Source organism: Protomyctophum parallelum (assembly GCF_964188405.1).
Source record: "Protomyctophum parallelum genome assembly, chromosome: 7".
Classification (NCBI taxonomy): Eukaryota; Metazoa; Chordata; class Actinopteri; order Myctophiformes; family Myctophidae; genus Protomyctophum; species Protomyctophum parallelum.
The window spans coordinates 37,381,696-37,394,712 of record NC_139705.1 but is presented as its reverse complement, the minus strand read 5'-3'; the positions used below and the strand labels follow the sequence as shown (position 1 = coordinate 37,394,712).

The 13,017-nt window shown below is 42.0% G+C and overlaps 1 protein-coding gene across 1 annotated transcript in view; it reads right to left on the bottom strand.

The window, feature by feature from the left end:
• Positions 1–251: 251 nt before the first annotated feature.
• The window catches only part of LOC310862453 (vitamin D3 receptor A), an 89,310-nt gene continuing 76,544 nt past the window's right edge, over positions 252–13,017 (bottom strand). Inside the window, exons 8-10 of the mRNA XM_083770377.1 lie at positions 3,213–3,364; positions 2,087–2,203; positions 252–1,454 (exon numbers count right to left, since the gene is read on the bottom strand). Coding sequence (XP_083626503.1) covers positions 1,201–1,454; positions 2,087–2,203; positions 3,213–3,364 — 523 coding nt within the window. The 3' untranslated portion in view covers positions 252–1,200. The remainder of the gene's footprint in view (positions 1,455–2,086; positions 2,204–3,212; positions 3,365–13,017) is intronic.

Below are 13,017 nucleotides of genomic sequence, written 5' to 3'. Positions count from 1 at the left end.
AAACCTCTACATTATACAGTGGGATCACTCGTTGCTATTTTGTTTCCATAGAAACAGCCATCTTTACACACTCTTAAATATATAGGTATTAGCTTATATGTAATGATTTGTATTTATTTATATAGAAGTATACATACATTCTTGTTTGGCAAATTCCCCTTTGTCGTATGAACAGGGAACTCCAAACACAGTGGCCCCCTCCACCTCTGTACCTCCACCCACCCACCCACCCATCCATCCACTCGCCTGTTATTATTAACCCTTAACCCACCATTTATTTATTTTTGATTTATTTTTTTTAAAGTTTAGCTACACTCCATAGATACAGATGGGAAACATTTGTGAGTGGGTTTAGCACTCACGGTAGCCCAATGTTGAAGGGTCCTATCCCAATGATGTATACTTTTATATCATTGGCAAATTCAATCAAATTAAAAAAAACAAAATATTGTACAGACCGTAAAGCTGGGTATGGGACAATGTATTTAAATTTAAAAAATAAAAATTCCTCCATATTGCAATTTATCAATAAAGAACAATTGAGATAAACAGCGATGGGCGCACTTTTGTCTGACAGACGATGACAAAGACTCTTTGCTGTCACCGTGTCCAATAGCAATCATTTTCAATGGATCTATTTATTTACATCAGTCCGATTGACGCGAGGGGAATTAATTCACACGTATCTTTAGTACGCTTCCCGCTGGCGTTTGGATTTTAACGCTAACTTCATGTGGCATCTGTGGAGTGATCCCATTCCTCTGCATCTCCTCCACCCTAAAGCAAACAGAGGGTCTCGGGGGTCCCGTCCAGAGTGGTGGACACACCGAGCGGTGGGATACACAGATGAGAAGGTGTACCTCTTTGTCTCCCAAGTACAGACGTCCGGTTCACATCCTGGAAATCCAGACGGTCAAAAGCGCGGCCTCCCGTATTCCAATACATCCAGAACGTCGGTCGGCCCCCGATTGTGTCGCTCAAATCTCCCGCGGGACGAGGAGGGGCAGGTGAATTAGGCTACCATCTATCTATCCCTATTTCCAACACGTGTTTGGGGGGGGGGGGGGGTTGGGGGGCATATCAAGGGGTTTTAGGGGGGATATAGGAAGGTGAGGGTCGGTCAGTGGCGGCGGGGGACTGTGGCGGTGGCGGGGAGGAGGTGGAGGGGGCGGAGAGGAGGTGGTGGCGGCCCTGTCTTTGCTACGACACCTCGCTCCCGAACACCTCCAGCACCAGCGGGGTGAGCTGCATGCTGTGCTCCGGCTGGAAGGACAGCGAGCGGTACTGCTTGGAGTGCTCCTCGTTCAGGCTGCGCAGGTCCGCCAGCTTCTGGATCATCTTGGCGTAGAGGAGGCGCCCGCCGGGGTGGGTGACCCGGATGTAGGCCTGCAGCACCTCGGACAGGTGGTCCTGCAGCTGCTCCACCCGCGCGTGGTCCTGGACCCCCGGGCGGTCTGGGGAGGGGGGGGGGGGGGGGCGGGGGATCAATATTCAAAGTCTCAACTTACAATTTTAAGTATTGTCGTTAACCAGAGCGACAAACGACTACAGCCTGAGCAAGGATTTTGGTGCCCGGTCGTTGTTCCGACTCGGCCCATTACTTTAGTAGGAGTAATTATGGAATGGAATTATGTAATTATGGAATGGAATTATGTAATTATGGAATGGTAATGTTGGAATTATGGGCAGTCCCCCAGATTTTTGGGTCCGATGCCGATCCCGATTTTGGAGTCATAGCCCACTGAATACTAATTACTTTGGACTGATATTTCATCAAAAAGTGCCACATTTTCCAATCAGTTTGAAAACATTTACCTAACATTTACCTAGCAAACAAAAAAAACTTTTTGAAACTAAACGCAGCGTCTGACACAGAATGTGTCACCTGCCAATCGATTAGATACAGACCCCATGCACCAGAGATAGCCTTATAACTTATAAGCCTGATCTGTACTGGGTTGCAACAGTGTTATACATACCAAAACATAGGCGATCGACATACTCGCTATACGTGCTGTGAACTGGAATAGATGGTCTATTTCCGGTAGTATCAGTGAAGCAGGAGGGAGGGCGTACTGTATGTTACCTGGGGACAGCAGGCAGATGGCCATGAGCAGCACATGTTCCTCCTCATGCAGGTTGAGCTTCTTCAGTCCAACCTGGAACTTCACCAGCGGCTCCAACAGATCCAGAGTGTGTCCCGCTATAGAGGTAGGTAGACAAAGCACTCGTTATGCATATTGCGTATAGGGGCCTACATGATTCCCCTTGATACTGTGAGTCCTTCAGAACTCGTTCTATAACAGTATTACATATATGTATGTCTTTCCCTATATGAAGCTACTATCTACAATTCACTGCAAGTTTATGTATGCACACAGTAGCCTGTATTCACGTCATCCAGCCTATGACATCTGAAGAGAGCATATGCTGGGGTGGGTCGTTACGTAAATGTGTAAATTCCCCCTCCAGAGATATGTACAGAGAGAGAATATCTGTTTCGGTTAGAACTGGCTGAAAATAACTTTGTCAGTGGTATTGGTAAATTCTAAATAGTATCCAAGTATCAACCCTGCATTGTACAAAAGGTAAATACACATCATCATCTGTCTCAATAAAGTATGAAAATAATATGACTGGGAAGGTCAATAACAAGTAATAAGTAAGTAAGTAATAACAAGACATTTGGTGCATATTATTTATGGATCACTGCAAATCTCTACGAATGACATCCTTCTATAAATCTTCATCTGAAAACTACTAATTCAGCTGTCAAATAATTGCAGTGAAGTAGAAAATACAATCTTTCCCACTAAAATGGATCGGTGGAAATGCCTCCCAGTCACACGGGATAGCCCCTACTTTTAAAAACACAACTAACAATGGTTACATATCTCAAACATGTGGCCATGATACTTTTTAAATCTTATTTCAAATTAGGCTTTAGATATTCTATTGTTTTGATGCGATGCACTGTGAGCTTGTAGATCTGCCATTTTCAAAAGAGCTGAAAACCTGTGAAATATGGGACATTCTGCGTGATAAGTACTCCTACCTTTGGTACTTTAAGTATATTTTGATGCCAATACATTTGTACTTTTACTCGAGTAAATGTAATACACATTGCAGTATTGATACCTTTACTTAAGTAAAACATTTTCCGTACAATTTCCACCACTGTCTAAATGTTAAGTTGACATTATGACACCCACCCTTAGTGACGTCGTTGATGCAGTATTTAAAGTCGGGGCCTCCGCAGCTCCAGGACATGTCCTCCAGGCTGAAGGACTGGTTAGATCGTAGCATGATGATCTCAATGGCACTGGACTTCAACAGGGCTATCTGGTCCTCCGCTGTCAACTCCCTACAACATACACACACATACAGTACAGTACATTACGTCTTTGTGTTTTGCGACCGTATGTTGCCGGTTACTATGAAAACCACTGCCCCCGCTGCCACCCTTAGATCTCCATATATGGAGCTGACCTGTTCTGACATTCCATAATGTTGATCTGACCTCATCAAACCCTGTACACTCAAGACATGCTCCATATTCAGTATGGCCAGTACAGAATTCATTCCATTTGTTGACCTGACCCCCCCATGCCAAAGCGCCAGTGCTCGCCCAGCAGTCTGCCGCCACCCAGGCGGATGTGTGCACGCGACCTCACCCTTAAGGGCGAGGTCTTACTGGGTTAAGATAATTAGCATAATTTAGGTCAAATACGCTCTGTTAGACTGTTGGTGTAGCCTGTTATGATTTAGTAACCTTCTGCCGTGATAAAAGTTATCCTCTATTAAGCAACTTTTCATTCAGTTGAATTTGTGATCAATTAACCCATTTAGACCGTAGGACGCGTGGAAACGTCATAGCTAATCCAACCGATGGATTGCGAGGACGTGTCCTACTAAAATATGAACGCGAGGGATTATCGAGTGACTTTACTGTAATCATAGCGAGGTATGCAAGCAACATTATTTATTTCTCACGTTTTTTGTACGGAACGGAAGGGGTGTTTTGGGCGGGAACCCCCTTGGCGCGCTACGAGCTTGCTTGTAGGTCTGCTATTTTTGAAAAATCAAAGAACGACTGACATTTTTAGAATCTGATCTCAGGTCAAAATGGATTAAGCAAGCATGAAGCTAGGACAACAACAACATGACATGACAAGTTAATATGATATCACACAGAAACCACATTATGTGGCCGGGAGACAGGATATGAAGAAATGCTCTGACAGTTAGAGCGACAGTTGTACTTCTGTAAGGGACATGCTGTGCCTGTACATCTGGACCTGCAGTGTCTTGATAAAGCACATGTTGGCTGAAACACATATCTATATGATTTCACCGCAGGACAGGAACCCGTTTTGGTGTTTTAAGCATGTTATTCTTTAGCTATTGAAAATAGCAGATCTACAAGCTCATAGCGCTACAAGATTGTAGATCTGCTATTTTTTTTAAATCGTGAAAATGTGGCCCAAATCTTTGAATATATATTCTTTCAGAGCAAGCGTTTTTAACTCAAATCTTTGCTTCTGGGGGGTCTCTGGAACAACATATTTTCAGATGGGGGTCGGCGGCCAATTACATATAATTTTCGGGGTCCGACATGAAATAGTTTGAGAACCACTGATATAGAAACATAGATTTTTCTTTTTAGAAAACTGTTAGAATTTAGAAGACATTTTTTTAGAATCGGCCTCAGGTCTAAATGGGTTAAAGGCAAGTGTGACAAATGAACAAACAGACAAATGTGTAAATGTGTGATCACACAGGCGGTATTCGTGGTGGGAAGATATCCCTTGAAAATGTATGTCGGTTTATGTAGTCATCATGAGACTACATACTACAGCTTGAATTGATGCAAATTAACTGCACAAAATAAATGCTCCAGCTGGGTGTGAAAGGATGTTTAGAAAGATTAAAGTACTACCGACTCAAACTTCAACGAGTGTCAGAATTTCTACTGCTGAGCTAAGATGTAAAGCCTGTTTGGGAAGATGATGTATTATATCACACAACCATACAGACTTCAGGTTCAGTGACAAATAAATGATGGATTGCACCTTTAACTACTTTCCTCCTAGCTTCCCTTCTGGGCATGTGATAAAAGGCAAACGTTCAGTGAAAGCATAGCAGAACTCCAAGAAAGGAGAGAGCTGTGATTGGTCTACTTTTGGGGACCAGTGGTGTAAAGTAACTAAGTACATTTACTGTATTTAAGTAAAATTTTCAGGTATTTGTACTTTACTTGAGTACGTCAAATTTTCAGTACTTCTCCACTACATTTCCGGCGAAATATTGTACATTTACTCCACTACAATTATTTGAAAACGTGAGTTACTAGTTACTTTTTAGATTTTGATTAGTATTGCAAAACACTCTAACCACTCAGCCCAACAGTATATACATTTCGGCCATTTGAAAATAGCCGAATCTACAAGGTCACAATGTGGCACGATGCGACGCATTGTGAGCTTGTAGATCTGCGATTTTCAAAAGATTTGTTTACATTTGAAAACTCGAAATACTTTTTCCACCACTGGTGTGGTCCAGACAGCTGTGGTGGCCGACATGAAATATCATCTGATGACCTTTGCTACTGCACGCAACACAATACAACTTGTGTTCAATTCGTGTCAGCCCCGGGTTTTGACAATGTCCATTCAGACATGTGTAATGGGATTACTTTGGGTTTGGGTTGGCTATTTACAGAAGATTACATTAAATTGAGTTTTGTGTATTTTCCTTTTGGAAAAATTATCTAAATTTAGAGGAACATTTTGTACTGTCCTATAGTTTGTGTCAAACCCCACCCATCTGGCACCTAAATAACGTGGGATAAAACGAACCACTAACAGGACCTTCAAATACATTGTGGTTCAAACCCTTTCTCTTTCTCTCCCTCTACCCCCCTCTTCCTCTCCCCCTCCCCCCATCTTACTCCCTTTCTCTCTGTCTCTCTCACATGCACGCACATACGCACGCACACGCACGCACTCGCACACACACCATCTGTTACCTTCAAAGTTACACTTCTTTGTGTGCCGGGGAGGTTTGAGGTGAGGTGATTTGGGAAAGGCTGGAGTAGGACATTGTAATGAATGCATGGTTACCATGGTGACAAAACCATGCACGTTCACTAAAGCTGTACCCCCCCTCCCTCTCTCTCTCTCTCTATCTCTCTCTCTCTCTCTCTCTCTCTCTCTCTCTCTCTCATTCAAATTAAAATGTTCTTTATAGTAAAAGTAGAGCACTTATTGCCAAAACAAAATCAACAAAGTTGAATCTGCCGGTATCTTCAAATTAAATTACTGTAGTAAATAAAAATGTATCATAATGTAACGTACTATCAATCAAGTCACATATTGGACCTTCTGTTTGAGAAAAGGGATATCCTCTTTTCTGTCTCCTAGGTTTTTTGCACTGCATCTATAAGAGGGTTTGCATGTGTGCATGGGTGTGTGTGTGTGTGTGTGTGTGTGTGTGTGTGTGTGTGTGTGTGTGTGTGTGTGTGTGTGTGTGTGTGTGTGCATGTGTGTGTGTGTGTGTGTGTGTGTGTGTGTGTGTGTGTGTGTGTGTGTGTGTGTGTGTGTGTGTGTGTGTGTGTGTGCGTGCGTGCGTGCGTGCGTGCGTGCGTGTGTGCGTGCGTGTGTGTTTCTGGAGGGAATCTAGCAAACCACCACACTGATCAGTGCCAAATATCTTTACTTGTGCAGACTTTCAGGAGGCCACAGAAGGACCTTCACTGATGTATTTTCACATACATACTTTTCTAAAATATTTCTCTTTAGTCAATGGGGCTGGGCCTTGCTCAGATCTGGAGTCATTTGTCATAGATTGAGTCAGTACTGCTGTATGGGGCTGAGACATGGACCCTCACAGCACAACAGGAAAGAACGCTAAGAATGGAACTACGTAGGTGTCACATGGACGGACCACATCAGAAGTGTGGTTTTCTACAGTGGTGGAAAATAACGAAGTACAATTACTTCGTTACTGTACTTAAGTACACGTTTTGAGAATTTGTACTTTTATTTACTATTTTTATTTTGCTGTATTTTTACTTTTACTCCGTTACATTTACAACTAAAAAATCGTACTTTTAATCCGCTACATTAAAATTGGACACCTTTCGTTACTCGCTACACATTTCCGCGCAAAATATGAGAAATATGCGGGGCTCGCTTGATCGCCTCACTCATTCGTTCACATCAAGGGGCTGCTTCAAAACGCCACTGAGAAACTTCCACTGACATGAATAGCGGAGGGGCGGAGCTTCGCGCCAGTTCAGTCTCTATCCTTTTAATACTCTATGGTTCACATTCACGCAGAAGCATGTTGGTGAAAAAGCTGGACAGAAGCGCCCGTCTATCTCTCTCGGTCTCTCTCTCTGGTGCCGTGAATAAATTACAGCGAGCCGCGCTGTGTGTGTGTGTGTGTGTGTGTGTGTGTGTGTGTGTGTGTGTGTGTGTGTGTGTGTGTGTGTGTGTGTGTGTGTGTGTGTGTGTGTGTGTGTGTGTGACGTGCGCTGCATCTGCTGGTTATTGCAGTTCTGTTTTCGTCACATACACAGCTTAACTTCAGGAACGTTACACTCACCGATCCAGGTGATTGCAATAATAATCACTGTAGGCCTAGTGCATTGCATGTAAACGTCTGTCAAACGGGATGGTTGTTAAAGTTGATATCGGTTTTAACTTTCTCCCCAATAATGTAATCCACATTTGTGCATAGGCCTATAGCCTACTGTAGGCTTTTTTGACTAGATTTAGAAGACATTTTCAAGCTCTTGCTACTGAAATGACCGATTATTTTTATGGAGAAATCATTTACATGCATCTCAATGGGAGACAGTTTGCCCTCACAGAGTGGAGTGGGTGGGGCTTAAATAGTTAAGGACTAATTATAATGTGTGAATTCACGCAATTATGTCTGTTTTGCAAATTGCAATGGCTCTCCCCATTCTCCCCTAAATGACTGTCTACCCCCATCTGAAATATATTTTTGTGTGAGCTGCTTGCAACCTGAGTTGTTTGTAATGTTTGTAATGATAGTAAACACAAACATTGTCCTAACACAAACATTAAATGCCATTGATAATGAATGGTCAGTTTCTAGTGTTTATCCCAACACAAACATTAAATGCCATTGATAATGAATGGTCAGTTTCTAGTGTTTATCCCAACACAAACATTAAATGCCATTGATAATGAATGGTCAGTTTCTAGTGTTTATCCCAACACAAACATTAAATGCCATTGATAATGAATGGTCAGTCTCTAGTGTTTATCCCAACACAAACATTAAATGCCATTGATAATGAATGGTCAGTTTCTAGTGTTTATCCCAACACAAACATTAAATGCCATTGATAATGAATGGTCAGTTTCTAGTGTTTATACCAACACAAACATTAAATGCCATTGGCCAGTTTCAAGATGAGTGTTGAAATAAAGCCACTGTTGGACTTCATTTATTTGTAGGCATTTTGAAAAGCATGTTGTACTTTTTACTTGTACTTTGTACTTGTACTTTGTAATTTTTACTTTTATACTTAAGTACATTTTACACCGGGTACTTTTTGTACTTAAGTACATTTAATTTGAGGTACTTTTGTACTTTTACTTAAGTAACTTTCTCAATGGGTACTTTGTACTTTTACTTAAGTAATTTTCAAGTAGAGAATCAGTACTTCTACTTAAGTAAAATATGTTTGTACTTTTTCCACCACTGGTTTTCTACGGGGTCTACGGGGACCTACCACCACGGGTCCCAGACAAAGTCAGAGAGATGGCAGGGCACTGCGTCAGGCACACGGAACTAGAGGCAAGCAAACTGGCACTCTGGAAGACAGGAAACGCAAGAAGAGCACCACCTACATAGATGCACTGCAGCGCGACAGCTTAGCTAACAACACTGGAGAGCTCAAAACCCTGATGTTGGATAGGAGTGTGAAGGGCAACGATGCCCTGAATCTTAGCATGGGTTGCATGTGTTTGTTCCGACGTACTAACAGTCCAACAGGCATTAGTCCAGCACCCTACCCCAAACCCTACTGTTGCACGTCGGACCAACGCCTGCGCCCCCTTCACACGTACATCTGCAACCTGTATTGACCACATATTTACTAATAACACTGATCTTTGCTCCAAAGCAGTGTCTGTCTCTATGAAGTTTAGCGACCATAATATTGTGGCTATTGTAAGAAAATCTACAAATAAAGGCGCTATATAAATGCACCATTTACAGTAGGCTCTAGTAAAGCATCATCGATTGTTGATGAGCTCAGAGCATGTATGCATGAAATGATGAGATGAGTTGAAGAAAGCTGCATTAGATTTTAAAGGAACTGAAAAATGGCGAATGTATTGCATAATGAGGAATAAAGTTAGTTAAACAAAGAAAACAATCACACTTGTGTGAATTGAGGGACGCTCTTATCATCATACATAATCAAATCAAATCATCACATTCCGTACTACAAATACACAAACACACAAAGCATAGGACAGGAGAACTCTACGTCAGTGTCTGAGCAAATTACACAGGGTTTATTTTACGCCATGATGATGTACGATGATAATAGCGCCCCTCACTTCACACAGGTGTGATTTTTCCTTTACAATACTGTTTGTTTTTAATACTGTAGCTGAATTACAGGAAACTCCTATATAATTTCCCTTCCACAAAACTCAAATCATGTTTTTTAACATATGTATCGATGAATCTATTTAAATTGCCACCAGTTTATATCGATATATCGATATACAATATATCGTTACATGCCTACTATCTCATCTTCAGACATACATCTGCAACCTGTATTGACCCGGTGCAGTACTTAGTTTAGACAGTTTTTGGTTTAGACTAGTCATTGGTTAGACCAGTCATTAGTACAGTCATTAGTACTACAACCTATCTCACGGGGCAGCACACCTAAACCTAACCTTAACCCATGTCTAACCAATGACTAGTCTAAACTAAGTATGCACCCCGTATTGACCACATATTTACTAATAACACTGATCTTTGCTTCAAAGCAGTATCTGTCTCTGTGAAGTTTAGCGACCATAATATTGTGGCTATTGTAAGAGAAACTCCAAAAGTTGGACCTAAAGTACTGAGGTAATATACAGTAGAAGGTTCTGTATTATTAGTGCCTGTGCTAGCTAGTGAGTGACACAGGCACAGGCACTAGTACTATCTCACCTGGATTACTGCTCTAAAATATGGTCAGGCGCAGACAGCAGACATCTGTCTAAGCTTCAAATAGCTCAGAATAAAGCTCTCTCATGGCTCAGCGTAGAGAGGTTGGCATGCAATTTAGTGAGTTTCTTTAGGAATATTTACTGGTAGTAAACAACCAGTTTGTCTGGATTCACAAATACAGTATGTGAGAGATCGTCATAGTCATGCTACCAGGCAGGCTACAGGTCAGTGGTCACATGGTTAAATAAAAACACAGAATGTTTAGGGCCATTACAATATGGAACTATGATCACTGAAGCACCAAGTAAGGCTCCTTAAAAGACACTTGATCAATTACCCCAATTTAAAATTTAATGAACTGACCTGTAATTCTACGGATTGTCATGCTTAGTGTTTTACTTTTAATGTCTTGACCCCTTTTGGTGTGGAGCGCTACGAGCTTGTAGGTCTGCTATTTGTTTTTTAATCGAAGAACGACTGACATAGAAACATAGCTTTTTCAGAAAACTGTCAGGATGTAGAAGACATTTGTGAATCTCAGATCTCAGGTCAAAATGGGTTAATGTATTTTTGAAAGATTGCACATGTTTTTATTGTGTTGTGTTATATCCATTGTTTGTCATGGACCCCAGGAAGAGTAGCTGCTACTTTGGTGGCAGCTAATGGGGATCCATAAGACTAAAGAAGTCAGGAGTCCTGAGTCGGTGTTGGCTAGACCAAGACATAGGGCTCCCACACGGTTCCCATGTGGAACATGACCCCGAGGATACACATCCATTTTTCATTTGAGTGAAGCTCAACTGCATAGCCCATTCAATTTGTGGAGCTCAATTTTTCAGATTCCTAGTTTCTCAGTGTGCGCCAGAGACAGCGTGCGGTAGGTTGGTCTTCACCTGTCCCGCTCTCTCTCTGTGCTCTAGAAATATATACCGACTCCAAAGTCAGTATGTACAGTAGTCCTACAATCAGGAAGTGAGTTTGCAACGAGTTCCTTCCCCAGCCTCACACTAAGTTAAAACTTAGTTATATCTTATTCTTAAATGGCTATGCATTGTATATGCATACAGTAATGCATGAGCCATTTAAGTAGCTACAACTAAGTTTGAACTTAGTGTGTGTTGCAACTGGCTCCAGATGTGCATACTGTATCTTTTTTACTGTATGCGGAAAACAAGGTCTGTTGTTAAAGGTAGTGTTTGTGATATTTGCTAGGGGAAAACAAATTCAAAATAAAGTTGCTATAGTGTTTGTACAGCGGTCTCCCCATCTCTCCAGCTCTTTAGTAAACAGAACATTTCATCCAATCACGAGAGTAGCCCATATTTCAGCTAAAATTGTATAGTGTTCCAGTTCCAATAATGTTGCCCGCTCACTTCTTTGTTTCATCACTTACAATTTCACTTGTTTATCCTGTTCCCTCTCCCGATTGGATAAAATCCTACTATATTCCAGCCCTGTGGATTACATATGCTTTTGGCTATTTTCAGTTCAACAGGGGGATTCCATTCCACCCCCCGCCCTGCATTCACCACAGTCTGGGCTCTGCTTCAAATGTCTAGAAGAACTTTGGATACCTGACAAGGTCAGCAGAAAGGACAAATGGGTGTAAATAGAAAGCTAACTGTGCATGGGGATCATTTAGATTTATTCATATACATCAGGTTCATACGTGTGCACATATTAAAGGACACATGTAGCCTATCCCACAAGGACACACAGGTACTTTGTTTTCCTTCCACTTTCCACAACAATTATGTGATCTATGTGCGTGCATACATTTGTGTGTTTACATCGTGTGAGAGCGTGGTTGTTCTGCCATATTCTCAGAAGAGCTTGTTTGTTTGTTAGTGCTAATAGCATCTCCTAGCTCCGCAACATGCCGGGATAAAAATAAACATGTCGGTGCTGCGTGTGTGCGTGTGAGGCCTGACTCACACCTTCACAACAGATTGATGTATAGATGATGCATGAGACTTGTTTACTGATGCAAGCTCGCAATTAATTTCCAATGGGAGTCACATGGTTTGACACAATATTTTTGTTGTATGAGGGGGATGGGGGCAGTCGAAACACAGCCGAAAGCCGTACAACAAAGATGTTGTGTCAAACCATGTGACTTCCATTGGAAATGCATTGGGGCGGCCATGACACTTACCCTTTGTTTACATCTAGCATCCAACAATGTTGTATGCTAGATGCGAAGGTGTGAGTGAGGCCTAAGGCCTGACTCACACCTTCACATCTAGCATACAACATTGATGCATGCTAGATGTATGAGACTTGTTTACTGATGCAAGCTCCCAATGCATTTCCAATGGAAGTCACATGGTTTGACACAACATTTTTGTTGTACGGCTTTCGGCTGTGTTTCGACTGCCCCCCTCCCCCTCATACAACAAAAATGTTGCGTCAAACCATGTGACTAGACTGATTGGAAATGCATTGCGAACTTGCATCAGTAAATAAGTCTCATGGTTTGACACAACATTTTTGTTGTATGAGGGGGAGGGGGGCAGTCGAAACACCGCCGAAAGCCGTACAACAAAAAGGTTGTGTCAAACCATGTGACTTCCATTGGAAATGCATTTGGGGCAAGATGTAAACAAACCCTTTCTTTACATCTAGCATGCATCAATGTTGTATGCTAGATCAAAAGGTGTGAGTCAGGCCCTAGGGGTACTGTTCATTTATTTAATATGTTTACATTCATGTTCTCATGTTTATGTTCTCTCTCTAAGCTGTGTGCTTCCGGGGATGCGTGGCGCAGAACAAATCTCCCTAGCACAATAACAGGGTCAT